Source organism: Chinchilla lanigera, unplaced genomic scaffold (genome assembly GCF_000276665.1).
Source record: "Chinchilla lanigera isolate Chin_1 unplaced genomic scaffold, ChiLan1.0 scaffold00103, whole genome shotgun sequence".
Taxonomy (NCBI): domain Eukaryota; kingdom Metazoa; phylum Chordata; class Mammalia; order Rodentia; family Chinchillidae; genus Chinchilla; species Chinchilla lanigera.
The window spans coordinates 6924828-6941231 of record NW_004955504.1 but is presented as its reverse complement, the minus strand read 5'-3'; the positions used below and the strand labels follow the sequence as shown (position 1 = coordinate 6941231).

At 43.5% G+C, this 16404-nt stretch overlaps 3 protein-coding genes and 1 pseudogene across 3 annotated transcripts; all 4 read left to right on the top strand.

Moving 5' to 3' along the window:
* The window catches only part of LOC106146919, a 7036-nt pseudogene extending 3678 nt beyond the window's left edge, over positions 1–3358 (top strand).
* A 2145-nt stretch (positions 3359–5503) lies between these two features.
* Positions 5504–6388, top strand: LOC102026769 (taste receptor type 2 member 1-like). The gene has a single exon (XM_013505870.1). It carries the CDS (start codon positions 5504–5506, stop codon positions 6386–6388), a length of 885 nt encoding a protein of 294 aa, XP_013361324.1.
* A 3328-nt stretch (positions 6389–9716) lies between these two features.
* LOC102026448 (taste receptor type 2 member 1-like) lies at positions 9717–10613 on the top strand. Its single transcript, XM_005407096.1, has one exon. It carries the CDS (start codon positions 9717–9719, stop codon positions 10611–10613), a length of 897 nt encoding a protein of 298 aa, XP_005407153.1.
* Positions 10614–14871: 4258 nt separating this feature from the next.
* On the top strand, positions 14872–15768 carry LOC102026132 (taste receptor type 2 member 1-like). The gene has a single exon (XM_005407095.1). The coding sequence runs from the start codon at positions 14872–14874 to the stop codon at positions 15766–15768; it is 897 nt and encodes a 298-aa protein (XP_005407152.1).
* The last annotated feature ends 636 nt before the right edge of the window (positions 15769–16404 follow it).

Genomic DNA, 16404 nt, shown 5'->3' with positions numbered 1-16404 from the left:
TATCATACCTCCTAGTTTAAATTAACTCTTTCAGGTTTTACACTAGTGAAATAATGTGGTGCTTGCACATGCAGGTCTGATTTATTTCACTTATGAGTATGGTGTCTAGTTGTGACCATTTACCTATAAAGGCCTAGAGTTTATCTTTCTTTATAGCTGAGTAATATTCCATGATATAAAAGTACCACAATTTTCTTATCCAATCCTCGGTGGATGGACATTTGGTTTGCTTCCACAATTTAGCAATTATAAATTGTGCTGCTATGAACATAGGTGCACATATATCGCTGTGATATGTTTTTAGATCTTCTGGGAAAATACCCAGCAGGGGAATAGCTGGATTGAATGGGACCTCTAGACCTAGTTTTCTGAGGAATCTCCAAACTGATTTCCACAGTGGTTTCACCGGTCTGCATTTCCACCAGCAGTGGAGAAGGGTTCCTATTTCTCCACAGCCTCGCCAACATTTGTTATTGACAACTCATGTTGTTTTGTGTCACATTATACAAGTGACTCACTGCATCTTTAGCCTTGGAATGACTTCGGGACAGAAATTATATTTTTTCACCTTTGCTAGGACTGTGGTTCTCAGTCAGGGTGATTGTACCATCCAAGACACTCACTGATGTCTGGAAACATTTTTGGTTTTCACAACCTGGGAGAGCAATGAGCTAATGGCATTCAATAAGCACAGACCAAGGATGTAGTAGAATCCTACATGTACAACATTCCTCCAAGAAAGAATTATCCAACTCAAGATGCCCCCACGGTCAGGTGTGGTGATGAATGCCAGTAATCTCAGCTACTCAGAGACTTAGGCAGGAAAATCACAAGTTTAAGCTCAGTCTAGCCAACTCAGTGATACTTTGTCTCAAAAATGAAAAGTGCTAGGAATGTAGTTCAATGCAAAGTTCTGGGTTCAGTCTCCAGTACTGCAAATAAATGAAAAATAATCAAGCCACCACCACTGCCATCACCACCACCACCAACAACAACAATAGCAACAAAATCAGCAATGAAAGATACAAGTTAGTAAGTTGAGGGTAAGATAAAATGATTTAGAATAAAATGTAACATAGGATACATAATAATCAATGCTAATTTAATATTTTCATAATCAGACTGCTATGGCTGTGAATTGAAGCACATATCATTTTATATTTACTTTTCTCCTATAACTGTAAGCTTATGTCATAAAATACTCATCCTTTTGGAAAAATAACAAGGAAAAACTTTCAACCGCTATAGTATGTCAGGGAAGAGTTTTAGGGGATGGGAGTCATCTGGAATGTGAGTGTTCCCTGAAGTAACCTTGGCTGCTTGCCTTTCTGCAGGGAGGTTAACGGTCTCCTGAGAAGAGGGTATATAGAGACAACCGCTAACACCCACGGGCTGACCTCTGCCAGAGTATAACCAAGTCTGGGAATGGTCATTGCAGCAACAGAGGCCTGCTGGCAAGAATTCAATTTTGTCTGAACACAGTACATGTGGAACTAAGAAATGGGCGAGGCACAGTCTTTTCTCTCCTGCCTGCTGAAGACTCTACTCTATCTCATGCAAGATTCTTCCCTAGAAGATTCCCCTTCATTTTTGGTGCTGTCCCCTGCTTCATTATGTGGTAATATATTATTAGATTATGCTCATGCCTGCTGTGCTTTCAAAAGAAGCTTGCTTTTGTCTTTTCAAAAACATTGTGTGGCTGTTCTCTGTGCATGCGGAGCCAAACTTCAAATTTCTGTGGCCATGTATATGTGACTCCCTGCTATCCCAAAGGCCCCAGAGGTGACAAGTGCTAAGTGATTCACACATTCAGTATCACACTGGTATTTTGATCCAGTGTTTACACATACATGTAACCCATATGGCCTTAATTTGTATTCAGTGATATTTGTGTGATAACCTGTATATTTTACTGTATAACTGCTTCAAATTTTAGGAGGTCCTGATTTCCGCAGCTTGTACATATCAGAGAAGTACTATGTAAGATTCTTATATTTCTGGCCCTGAGACATAATGATAACAGAAGTGATGTTTTTCTAAAAAGTGTTTTTTAAAGAATATGTTGACAACATGAAAGAGAACCCCAGCTTGATTCTACTAGTTACTCATGGCAGGGATGAAGGTTGAGGAGCTCTGGATGGTTCTCCAGCTGAGAAGACTGTCAGCAATCATTTGAAGGTATCCAGTTCCACTATTTGCTTATGGGGACCAGGAAAGCTAAGAAGAGCTAGACAATGCAAAAGCCACCAGCAAGAAGCAAATTATTGCTGGGCTATCTATTTCTTATTTGAATGTCTCAGCACTTATTTTGGAAAGCAGTCATGCAAAAAAATGTACACTGCCTTCCTATTCCATTGCTTCCTGATCAGAATCTTACTCCTAAAAGGGGTTCTGATATAGATGAAGAAAATCAGAGAGTATAAAATAGTTGAAGGTGTCTGAACATCTATACATCTTTTAAGATGTATCCCTCCTCCCAACCTGCTAAGGCAGCAGCTCATTATGTGTTTTCTTATAGCAGAGACACAATTTCTTACTGGGGTCTTTGTAAACGGCTTCATCATGGTGGTGATGGACTTCATCAAGCAGAGACAAACGACCTCTTTGGATCTGCTCATTTCCTGCCTGGTGACTTAGAGGATTTGTCTTCATTTGCACATCCTCCTGTGCACCAGCTTCTTCTCTCAGTCATGAAGCACTTGGTACTTGCTGAGTATTATATAATGTTCTTGTTTGTAAATGACTGGGGGCTTTGGCTGGCCACATGGCTTGATATTTTTTACTACACCAAGATCTCCACCACCCCACACCCACTGTTTCCCTGGCTGAAGATGAGGATTTTGAAGTTGGTGTCATGGCTGATACTTGGGTCTATATTGCGTGTATCCATCACTACTGGTATCTATACATAGACAATTACCCAGAAACCCATGGTTAACTTTTTCCTCCAATAATACAACTAAAATCAAGGGACTAGATATTATGCCTTTTTCACTTTATTCAAATTCATATCACACTGGCATTAATTATCTTTCTCATCACTGTTCTGCTCTTGATTTTCTCCCTGGGGAGACATGCCCAGCAAGTGAGAAGCATTACTATGGGAACCCGGAACCTCTGCAGGGGCGCCTCCATCAGGGTAATGCTGTCCATCCTGTACTTCCTAATCCTCTACTTCTCATGCTACACTGTGGTCTTTCTGAAAATTTTTCAAATATTTCAGTATGGAAGCTTAGTCTCTGCGTTTTGCACCTTGATGTGTGGCTCCTAACTATACACTGTCATCTTAATTGTAGGAAATCCTAAGCTGAACGAAAATGCAAAGAAGTTCCTGTTCTGGGGTCAGTGTGACCAGTGAGAAGGATTTCTATCAGTTGAAAGGATCTAAGAGTCAATGGCTTCCCTGTGTCTATCTCCCCTCACTTACTCAAACAGGGTTCTTGGCGATGACTGTGGTGTGGACAGGGCTGGAGTGTCCCCTAGGTACCTGTGTTAAAGTTCATTCTCGCTATGGGGAATGAAAAGGAAGAAACTTAAACCCCTGTGCTGTTTAGAGGGGAACATCTGGGGGTGTTTACAGTGGGGTGAGTCATCAGAGCAGGGTCCATGATGAACTTCTGGAGAAGAGGACCAGGCACGGAGCAGACAAAGGTGTACTCTTGCCATCTCTCACTGGCTACTGGGAAGCAGATGCATCCCGGCCCTGGGACCAGAGCCCTGAGCCAAGGAGATCCTACGTCCTGGTAACTCCCTGGCCTGCCATGAGGTGACAGATGAAACAGCACAAGGCTGGCATGGACTTCACCGGTTCTGAAGCCGGGACATGTCCTGTGCTGTCCAGCCCTGTGGACACACCATGTGCCCCAGGAGGTTAGTGCTGTGCTGCAGTCAGCCTGGCTTCCAGAGAGGGCTTTGAAACAGTTTAGTCTGGGAGGCAGCCCCTTCCTGAAGAGGGACCTGGAGGGATAGCCCTTTGTGTTTCAGAGGGGAGCCCCAAAGCTGTGCACTCTCCAGGGTGACCTGAGTCCTTCAGTGCCTGACCCAGGAGCTCTCCACAGTCTGCCGTGACTAAAAGTGGTTACATCACCTGCGAAGTCTAAGTCTGAGAGCTTCTATCTTAGGTCTGGTGGGGCTGGGGTCAGTGGTCAGCAGACGCACCCTCCCTGGGTCAGTCTCTCCCTCTGACATGGGATGTAGAAGTGGAGTCAGGGAAGGGCCGTACAAAGACAACTTCTTGTAGGTATTGCAGAAAGCATTATGAAGCCATTCCAAGGAAGGAGTGGGGTGCTCAGAGCTGGGACACCACCAAATCTGGGACAGTAGTCCAGTTTTATGGGGTAGGGGTCCTATCTCACCCTGAGGGTTGATAGTTGATTGATTGGGGTCCTATCTCACCCTGAGGGTTGGTAGTTGATTGATTGGGGTCCTATCTCACCCCTGAGGGTTGACAGTTGATTGACTGGATATTGGGCTTGTGGCTAGGGGATCAGTCCTGTGAGCTAGAGAGGAATTTTACAGAGCAGTGTATTAGGAGACATTACCTATTAGAAGGGAAATTCAAGGGGAGGCAGTAGCTTACACAGATACAAGTGTAACTCTATTAGCCTCAGACTGGAAATCTGCATAGAAATTGTTTTGTGCTCATAGCCACACAGAGTGTACATTTTCCACCCTCTAAAAAGGGCCTGGGTCTTTTACTGTCCCAAGGATCCCTTCTGACTCTGCACTTTATGAGAACATATACGACATGAGCATTGAAACAGTTTGAACGTTAAAATAACAAACTTGGTAAATCTATATATCTCCCCACAATAACTGCCCTCATTTGAGGTCACACTGGGGTTTGGATGCAGTGTGGACACATACATGTAACCCTTATAGCCTTACTTTTTAATTGAGTGATATCTTGCGTTGTATCCTATATATTTATTATATAACTACTTTAAACTTTAGGATGTCCTGATTTTCTCAGCCTTTGTACATTAGAGAATAAATAGGTAGTAGTCTTTCATTGCTGCCCATGGGATATAATGACAGCAGAAGTGATCATTTTTTAAAAAGTGTTTTTTAAAGAATACTTTGATAACATGAAGTGGAATTCCAGCTGTGGCAGAGCTACTTACTCACGGTGGAGATGAAGGTTGAGGAGCTCTGGCTGGTTCTCCAGCTGAGAAGACTCTCTGACGTCATCTGAAGGTATTCAATTCCTCTATTTGCTTATGGGGACTATGAAAGGTAAGAAGAACTAGAAAATGCAAAAGCCATCAGCAAGAAGCAAATTATTGCTGGAATATCTTGTTCTTATTTGAATGTCTCTGAACTAAATTGAGACAGCAGTGATAAAAGCAAATACACAAGACCTTCCTACTCCATTGCCTTCATGATTAGAATCTTGCTCCTCAAAGCGGTCCTACTCTAGCTGAAGATTAGAGAGAGCAAGTGACAGAAACTGTCTGAACATCTATACATCTTTAAAGAAGTGGCTGATTTTCCTCCCTGCAACATGCTGACACATCAGTTCATTGTCCATTTTCTTATAGTAGCGGCAAAGTTTCTTATTGCGGTCTTCACCAGTGGCTTCATTGTGGTGGTGAATGCGGTGGACTTCATCAGGCAGAGACAAATGGCTCCTCTGGATCTGCTCATTTCCTGCCTGATCACTTCAAGGATTACTCTGCAGGTGTTCATCTTCCTTGCACATCTGCCTCTTCTCTCCTTCATGAAACAGGAGGTATTTTCTAAGCTTAATATAATTTTCATAGTTTTTAATATTTGGGGGCTTTGGTTGGCCACGTGGCTTGGTGTTTTCTACTGTGCCAAGATCGCCACCATCCCGCACCCACTGTTCTTCTGGATGAAGATGAAGATTTCCAAGTTGGTGTCCTGGCCGATCCTGGGATCTATGCTGTATGCATCTGTCACTGCCGGCATCTTCAAAAAACAGGCGTGGACTATTACCAAAAAATTAGTTGTTGACTTTTTCTCCAAAAATGAAACTCAAACCCAGAGAATAGACATTGCACCACTTCCCATTTTGATTTTTCATGTTACAGTGCCATTAACTGTCTTCTTCATTGCTGTTCTGCTCTTGATCTTCTCCCTGGGGAGGCATGTCCAGCAGATGAGAAGCATTTTTAAGGGAACCAGGGATGCCCGCTGGGGCGCCCCCATCAGGGCAATGCTGTCCATCTTGTCCTTCCTATTCCTCTATTTCTTCCACTACACGATGGTCCTTTTGTTCTTTTTTCAAACATTGCAGTTTGGAAGCTTCCTCTTTGAGTCCTGCACCTTTGTGGCTGGCATCTACCCATCTATACACTCTGTCATCTTAATTGTAGGAAACCCTAAACTGAAAGAAAATGCAAAGAAGTTCCTGCTCTGTGGTTAATGTCATCAGTGAAAAGAATATGGATCACTTGAAAGGATCTAGGAGTCAATGGCTTTCCAGTCTGTGTCCCCTCACTCAAGCAGAAAACATTCTGTTTCCAAATGTACAGTTCATCATCAGAGCCCATGCATCCTGAGGCATGGTCAGAGATTTTCTGCCTTCACAAAGGGTGACATTGATCTGTAAAGTACAGCAAATGTTTCTGGGTCACTTCTACGTCAGTGTTCTAACTGTGATATGGAACCATCATCTTGCAAGATAAATAGTAGATAGACCTTGGCACAGGCTGTCTTTCAAGTGCATGAAAAACCACAATTCCCTCAAAGTTGAAAGTCTTGAAGAGGAAGAAAAGAATTTGCTTGAGCTTGTGGTCTCAGAAAGACACTGAATGCTGCAGCACCTCTGTTAGAAGGATGTCTAGTTTTTAATGGATTATCTGATGAAATGGGCTGATGTTCATCCTTTGTCTACCTGCGCATTTCTGTCCTCTTTATTGGAGTCACAGATAATGAAGTCCTTCTTAGACTGGAAGAAAGCCTGAGGACAAGGAGCCCTTCTATATCCCTGTGAGCATGTTCACCGTGTCCATCGTGCAGACAACCTAGATGTTATAGTGACCCTTCCTAGCAAATGATGAAAAGCCTGATAGGAGGAGGGAAAGGAGGAGGAGGAGAAGAGAAGGGGTTGAGATCTGGTTTCTTTTCCATCTCCTCTAATTGTACACCTTGGACAGACAATGGCTTGCAAAGGCTATTCTTTCTACATGTGTGCACTTGGCATGAGGACCTCTCCAATGGGTCGTGGGGAATTGGTCCTCCTACCACATGGCTTGTCTTCCCAGGGAGCAGCTCAGTATGTGGGAGGGTCTGGAGTGTCTCCATTTGCCTAACCTCATAGATGCATTTCCTGCTGGCTGACTGATGATTTTGGAAACTAAGAAGATTATGTATATTTCTAAAGCACATTTATAGCCCTTTTGAATCAGGCAAGCCAATGAAATAAAAGTGTTCTTAACTGTTCATTTGGATTCATGTGTGATGATGTATAAACTCTGATAGATTTAGATGTACAATCACTAGTAGTAAGGGTTCTAATTCTGTTTGTCAAATCCCAGACATGCAACTAACAGAGAAGTTGCTTCAGAAGACCTGGAGATTCCTGTGTCTTCTTGGCTTTGGGAATGAGAGTGCTCCGTGTCTTCCCAGGCCTTGGACCTGATTCCCAGGGAACAAAGCAGCAGCCCCCCTTCCTGTACATATCCCATGTTCCCTCCTTCCAGTAGGCAGCTCTGGGAAGGGCACAGTGTCCTGGAGGTGAATCCTGCTCCTGTTGGGAAAGGAACACAGGAGATGCACTCTTGTCCTCCTCACACCTGCCGCTCAGCAAATACCTGCTCTGTGAACCCAGGACGTGTGTTCCTGCAGGTGGGCAGTGAGAGCGGGAGCAACTTCAAACATCCCGGGAGAAATCCAAGGGAATTTTGAGTCTCAGATACCTAATTTCTGTATGATTTCTTATACCTTTGCTGCAAGATTGCTAGTTAATAGCATAACTAAAAGGTATGACTAAGTTTGTATACTTAATATTAGCAAGAGGTGTAACACAGAGAAAGTGTAGAGAATAGTAAGCCATTCTGAAAGGATTCCCCCACTTTTCTCCTTGATATAAATTTCTTACAGAAATGTAACCTAACTATGGTGCTGCTGGATGTCGCATGCAGCACTTGTTGCTGTATCTTAAAAGCAGAGGAATCTCAGTCTTTCTGTCTGGAGCCCTCTTTGTCAGGACTTAGCAGCCCTACCAAATTGTTATCGTTCTCCTCTCATCTAGGAGCAGTTTGACCTCTATGTATCTGGGCATCACCCTTACCTCTGATTTTAGAAATGGGGCCTGTTAATGTAGCATGATAATGCATGCCTAGAATTTCAGGACTTGGGGAGCCTGAGGCAGGAGGACTGCAAGTGTGAGCCATGCTTGTGCAACTTAGCAACATAACAATACCTGATCAAAAAATTTTAGAGGCTGCAGATGCAGCTCAGTGTAAAGGCTATAGAGAGTCTATAGTTTAGCTGATGCACCCTCCCTGCGCCAGTCTCTCTCTCCCACATGGAAGGAGGGAGAGGGGTCAGAGAAGGCCAGTGACAAGCCAGAGCCTTTTCTTGTAGGTATTGTGGGAGGGACTGTGAAGCGATCCCAAGGAAGGAGTGTGGTGCTCAGAGCTGCATCACCACGAAATCTGGGGCAGCAGTCCTGTGTGGTGGGGTAGGGCTCCTATCGACTTCCACCCCAGGGTCAACACTTAATTGATTGGATATTGAGCTTGTGGTTAGGATTTCAGTCTTCTGGGCTATATGAGCATTACCCAAAGCAGCTTCTTTAAGGATGTGATGTATCAGAATGGAAATCTAAGGACAGGCGGTAGCTCACACAGACACAAGTGTGACAGGCTATCAGCACTGAACTGCAAAGTTGTTTGGAAATTGTTTTGTGCTCATAGCCACACAGAGCCAAGGGCCTGAATTTTTCACTTTCCTGACGGGACCCTTTGGACCCTACACTATACAGAGACATTTAAAATGAGGGATGCAACAATTTGAATCTTAAAATAATGAACATTACAATTCTCTATATCTCCCAACCATAACCTCCCTCATTTGCTCCCACACTGGAGTTTGGGTGCAGTGTCTACACACACATGGAACCCTTATTTCCTTGTTTTTATATTGAATGATACTTCGTGTTGTATCCTGCATATTTCTTATATAACCACGTTAAATTTTAAGAGGTCCTGATTTTCGCAGCCTTTGTACATTAGAGAATTACTACGTGGAAGTCTTACATTGTGCCGTGCAATGTAATTATAGTGGAAGTAATCATTCTTTCTTAAAAGAGTGTTTTTCGAAGGACACCTTGATAATGTGAAGTGGAACCCCAGCTGTGGCACACCCAAGTTACTCATGGCAGGGGCGATGGCTGAGGAGCTCTGGGTAGTTCTCCAGCTGAGAAGACTCTCAGCAGTCATCTGAAGGTATCCAATTCCACTATTTGCTTATGGGGACCAGGAAAGTTAAGAAGAACTAGAAAATGCAAAAGCGATCAGCAAGAAGCAAATTATTGCTGGACTATCTCTTTCTTATTTGAATGTCTCAGTACTCAGTTGAGAAAGCAGTGATATAAACAAATGCACACTGCCTTCCTACTCTGTTGCCTTCAAGATTAGAATCCTGCTTCTCAAAAACATTGGGTTCTAGCTGAGGGAATCAGAGAGCAGGAATAACTGAAGCTGTCCAAAAATCTATACATCTTTGAAGATTTTCCTCCTCCCAACATGCTAACCCATCATTTCATTATCCATTTTCTTATAGCAGTGATACAGTTTCTTACGGGGGTCTCTGTAAACAGCTTCATCCTGGTGGTGAATGTGGTGGACTTCATCAAGCAGAGAAAAATGGCTCCTCTGGATCTGCTCGTTTCCTGCCTGGTGACTTCGAGGATTTGTCTACACTTTCTCATCTTCTTTGTGCACCTGCTTCGTCTCTCCATCATGAAACAGTCCACGTTTGCTGAGAGTTATATAATTTTCATGTTCGTAACTATTTGGGGGCTTTGGTTGGCCACATGGCTTGGTGTTTTCTACTGTGTTAAGATCACCACTATTCCACATCCCTTGTTCTTCTGGCTGAAAATGAGGATTTCCAAGTTGGTGCCATGGCTGATCCTGGGGTCCACATTGTACGCATCTATCAGTTCTGGCACCTATGAAAAACATGCACGGACTATTACCCCAAAATCTATGGTCAACTTTTTCTCCAAAAATGCAACTCAGACGAAAGGTATAAACATTGTACCATTTTCTATTTTGATTCTTCATCTGACATTACCATTAATCATTTTTCTCATCACTGTTCTGCTCTTGATTTTTTCCCTGGGAAGACATGCACATCACATAAAAACTATTGCTACAGGAAACAGGAATCCCCGTAAGGGTGCCACCATCAAGGCAATGCTGTCCGTCCTGTCCTTCCTAATCCTGTACTCCTCACACTATATAATGGCCATTTTGTTCTTTTTCCAAATACTGCGGTATGGAAACTTCGTCTTTTTGTTCTGCGTAGTGGTGGCTGACACCTACCCATCTGTACACTCTGTTATCTTAATTTTAGGAAACCCTAAACTGAAACAAAATGCAAAGAAGTTCCTGCCATGTGGTCAGTGCTGTCAGTGAGAAGGATTTGTACCAGTAGATAGGATCTAGGAGTCAATGGCTTCCCTGTGTCTGTCTCCCCTCACTCACTCAAAATCATCCTGTCCATAAATGTACTGCTCATTGTCTGAGGCCGTCCACTCTGACTCACTGTTCTAAATTTTCTGCCTTCAAAAACGGGTCCATTGTTCTGTACAGCACAACACATAGTGGATTACATCTATGTGAGTGTTCTGTTTGTGATATGGAACCACCATCTTATTTTGTTTTGTTTTGTTTTGTTTTTTTCTTTTTTTTTGGAACCACCATCTCGCAAGGTAAATCCTACAGAGACTTTTGTGCACAATGTCTTCCAACCACATGAAAAATCAAAATTCTGTGAAAGCTGAAAGTCTTGAAGAGGAAGAAAAGCACTTGCTTGAACTCATTAAGTCAGAAATACAAAGAAATCTGTAGCACCACTGTTGGTAGGATGTCTAATGACTGCCTCAACTGGGCTGATGGTTCATCCCTTGTCTGCCTGCATATGATTTCTGTCCTCTTTATTGGAATCACAGATAATGAAGCCCTTCTTAGACCAGAAAGGAAGCTGAGGATGGAGAGTCCTCAGTTCTTGTGAGCATATCACTGTGTCCATTGTGCAGGAAACCTAGACGTCATGGCGATACTACCTAGTATGGATAAAAAGGCTGGCAGGTGGAGGGCAAGGGGGAGGAGGAAGTGGAGAAGAGAGAGGAGATCTGAAGGCTCCTTTTCCATCTCCCATAAGTTTACACCTTGAAGAGACAGTGGCTTGCAGATGTGTTTCTTTATCCTCTTATGCACGTGGCTTTGGGACCTTTCCAGTGACTGGTGGAGATTTGGTCCTCCTACCACATGGTCATCTTCCCAGTGAGGATCATCAGTAGGTGGGAGGGCCTGGGGGTTTCCCCAGCTTGTCGACCTCAGAGATGCATTTCCTGCTGGCTGGCTGATGACGTTGAAAACTAAGAGGTTTATTTATATTTCTAAAGCAAATTCAAAGCCTTATGCTTTCAAGCAAGTCAATGAAAAAAAAAAGATGTTTTTAAGTTTAACTGTTAATTTGGGCTCATGTGTGATGATGTATAAACTGTGTTAGATTTAAATTTGTCAATCACGAGTACTAAGGATGCAAATTCTGATTTTCAAATCCAGACATTCAACTCTAAGAGAACTTGCTTCATATGCATGTGTCTTCTTGGCTGTGGGAATGAGAGTGCTCTGTGTCTTCCCAGGGACTGGACCTGATACCCAGGGAACAAAGGAGCAGCCCCCCTTCCTGTACATATCCCACATTTCCTCCCTCTGGTCAGCAGCTCTGGGAGGAGCACAGTGTCCTGGAGGTGAGCACTGCTCCTTTTGGGGTGGGAACATGGGAGATGCACTCTTGTCCTTCTCACATCTGCCGCTCAGCAAATACCTGCTCTGTGAACCCAGGACGTGTGTTCCTGCAGGTAGGCACAGAGAGTGGGAGCAACTTCAAACATCCAGCAAGAAATCCACTTGGAATTTGTTTCTCAAATACCAAATTGTGAATCCATTTCACATATCTTTGCTCTAAGTGTGCAAGTTAATAGCATAATTATGAAGGTATGACTAAGTTTGCAAACTTGTAATAGTACCAAGAGTTTTAATAAAGAAAAACCATAAAGTATGGTAAACTATCCTGAAACATAATCCCTGCTTGCTTTCCTCAATATAAATTTCTTGCAGAAATATTGCCCAGCTACTGTGCTGCTGCAGGGTGTTGTGTGCAGCACTCACTGTTAATATCAGAAGACTCAGCCTTGTCTTTCTGGAGCCCTCTTTATCTGGGCTCAGCAGCCCCCAAAGTGTTTTTGCCCTCCTGTCATCTAGGAGCACTTTGACCTTTTCCTCCCAGCACAGCCCCCACCTCTGATTTTACCCATGGTGCCTGTTAGCTAAGCCTGGTAGTGCATGCCTAGAGTTCCAGGACTCCAGGAGGCTGAGGTAGGAGGATTGAAAGTTTGATCCTAGCCTGGGCAACTTAGCAACATAGCAATACCTTGATATAAAATATTTTAGAGGCTGTGGATTTAGCTCAGTGTAAAGTTTTACATTAAATCTCCAAGACCACCTGAAGCAAAAAGGAAAGGGGGTGGGGAGGAAAAACAAAGACAAAGACAAAAAGAGGAAGGAGGTTAGGACAGAAGGGAGGAAGTGAGAATGGAAGAAAAGAAGAGGAAGAAGACAAAGAAAAAAGAAATGGAGAATGGGAGGGAGAAAGGGATGAAGGAAGGTAGGAAGCATGTGAGCAGGGTTCATGTGATGGCTGTGGTCTGGACATGGCTTGAGTGTCCCTCGAGGTTCCTGTGTGGAAGTTCATCCTGGCAATAGGGAATGAGAAGGAAGAAACTTAATCCCCTGTGCTGCTTAGCTGGGAACCTTTGGGGGTGTGTACAGTGGGGTGGGTCATCAGAACGGGGCCCGTGATGAGCCCTGGTGGCTTTGGGAGAAGAGGGCTAGGCACGGAGCAGACACAGGTGTGATCTGGGCATCTCTCCTCTGCTACCAGGAAGCAGACAGAGCCCTGCCCTAGTGAGCCAAGGAGGTCTTGTATCCTGGTAACTCCCTGGTCTGCAGGAAGTTGACAGGATGAGACAGGACAAGACATGTCTGGACCTCACTGGTACTAAAGCCAAGAGTTGTGCTGTGCTGTCCCACTAACCTCTATGTCCTGTACCCCAGGAGGGCAGTACTGTTGTGCCATCAGCCTGGTTTCCAGAGAGCGCTTCAGAACAGAGTTTGGGACAGGAGTTTGGCCCTCTTCCTGAGGAGGGGCCTGAAGGGACAGCCCTTTGGGTTTCAGAGAGGAGCCCCAAAGCTGTGCACTGTCCAGGGTGACCTGAGTCCTTCAGTGCCTGACCCAAGAGTTCTCCAAATGTGCTGTGATTAAAAGCGGTGACATCACCTGAGAAGTCTAAGTCTGAGAGCTTCTCTTGTTAGATCCAGTGGGTCTGGGGTCAGCAGTCAGCAAATGCACCCTCGGTTGGCCAGTCTCTCCCTGACATGGGAATAGGAAGAGGACTCAGAGAAGGCCAGTACAAAGTGAAAGTTTTTTTCTTGTAGGCATTGTAGGAAGCATTTCTAATCTATTCCAAGGAAGGCGTGGGGTACTCAGAGCTGTGACACCACCAAATCTGGAGCAGCAGCCCTGTTTTATGGGGGAAGGATGCCCTCTCCACCACCCTGAGAGTCGACCCGTGTGATTGGATGTGAAGCTTGTGACTAGGGGATCACTCTTGTGAACTACAGGTGAATTCTGCAGAGCAGCTCATGCTGGGGATGTTACCTGCTCAAAAGGAAATTAAGGGGGGAAGTAGCTTACACAGACACAAGTGTGATACCATTAGCTTCAAACTGCAAAGCTGTGTGGAAATTGTTTTGTGCTCATAGCCTGGACACAGAGCCTGCATTTTCTGCCCCCTAAAAAGAGCGGGGCTCTTTCACTCTCCCAAGGGATCCCTTTTGATCCTGCACTATATAAGAACATATGAAATATGAGTATTGAAGCAATTTGAATATTAAAATGACAAACATTACAATTCTGAATGTCTCCCCACAATAACTGCCCTCATTTACTCTCACACTGGAGTTTGGATGCGGTGTCAACATACACATGGAACCATTATTGCCTTGTTTTTATTTTGAGGGATACTTTGTGCTGTATCCTGCATATTTTATTACATAACTACTTTACATTTTAGGATGTCCTGATTTTCTCTGCCTTTGTACATTACAGAATAAATCATTACATTGCTGGACATAGGACATAATCATGGTGGAAGTGATCTTTTTTTTCTAAAGTGGTTTTTGAAGAATGCCTTGATAATGTGAAGTAGAGTCCCAGCTCTGGCCACAGCTAAGTTACTCATGGTGGAGATGAAGGCTGAGGAGCTCTGGCTGCTTTTCCAGCTGAGAAAGCTTTCAGCAGTCATCTGAAGTTATTCAGTTCCACTATTTGCTTATGGGGACCATGGAAGCTAAGAAGAACTAGAAGATGCAAAAGCCATCAGCAAGAAGCAAATTATTGCTGGACTATCTCTCCTATTTGAATGTCTCAGAACTAAATTGAGACAGCAGGGATATAAACAAATGCACACTGCTCTCCATTGCCTTCATCATTAGAATCATGCTTCTCAAAGGGGTCCTGCTCTATCTGAAGAGAAGCAGAGAGTATGAATAATTGAAGCTGTTCCCGAATCTATACATCTTTTAAGATTTTCCTCCTCTCAAAATGCTAACGCACCACCTCGTTATCCATTTTCTTATAGCAGTGATACTATTTCTTACTGGGGTCTTTGTAAATGGCTTCATTGTGGTGGTGAATGCAGTGGACTTCATCAAGCAGAGACAAATGGCTCCATTGGACTTGCTTGTGTCCTGCCTGGCAACTTCAAGGATTAGTAGCCAAATCCTCACCTTCCTTGCAAATCTGGCTCTTCTCTCCTTCATGGCACAGTCAGTAATTTCTAAGCTTAATATTTTCTTTATATTTTTAACTATTTGGGGGCTTTGGTTGGCCAAGTGGCTTGGTGTTTTCTACTGTGCCAAGATCACCACCATCCCACACCCTCTGTTCTTCTGGATGAAGATGAGGATTTCCAGGTTGGTGCCCTGGTTGATCCTGGGGTCTACATTGTATGCATCTATCAGTTCTGGCATCCACGAAGTATCTGCACAGACTATTATACAAAAACCTTTGCTCAAATTTTTCTCCAGAAATGCAACTCAAACAAAAGGAATAGACATTGTACCACTTTCTATTTTGATTTTTCATCTTACACTGCCATTAATTATCTTCCTCATTGCTGCTTTGCTCTTGATTTTCTCCCTAGTAAGACATGCCCAGCAGATCAGAACGACTGCTATGGGAACCAGAGATGCCTGCAGGTTTGCCCCAATTAGGGCAATGCTGTCCATCTTGTCCTTCCTAATCCTCTACTTCTCCCACTACACGATGGCCATTTTGTTCTTTTCTCAAATATTGCAGTTTGGAAGCTTCCTCTTTGAATTCTTCACCTTGGTAAGTAGTACCTACCCCCTTATACACTCTGTCATCTTAATTTTAGGAAATGTTAAACTGAAACAAAATGCAAAGAAGTTCCTGCTCTGTGGCCTGTGGGGCCATTGAGAAGAATCTATATCCGTCGAAAGGATCTAAGAGTCAATGGCTTTCCTGTTCTCTCTCCTCTTACTCACCCCAAAAACAGTCCGTTCACAAATGTATAGTTGATCATCACAGCCCATCTATCCAGAGACATGGTGAGAGATTTTCTACCTTTAGAAGAGTTAATATTGATGTGTAAAGCAACACTCATGTCTGTGGGTTGAATCTATGTCAGTGTTCTGGTTGGGATATGGAACCACCATCTTGCAAGATAAATAGTGAAGGGATCTTTGCACAGGATGTCTTCCAAGTGCTTGAAAAACTAGAATTTTCTAAAGGTTGAAAGTATTGAAGAACAATAAAAGCACTTTTTTGAATTTGTGATCTCTGAAAGACATAGAATACTATAGCACCCCTGTCAGTAGGATGTCTAGTTCTCCATGGTTTATTTGAATCAAGTGGGCAACTGTTCATCCCTTGTCTCACTGCATATGATTTTTCTCCTCTTTAATGGAGTCACAGATAATGAAACCCTTCATAGAGTGAAAAGGAAGCTAAGAACAGGGAGTCCTTCTCAGTTCCTGTGAGCATATTCACTGTGTCCATCTTGAAGAGAAGGTAGATGTCATGATGACATTACCTAGTAATGGTCAAAAAGGC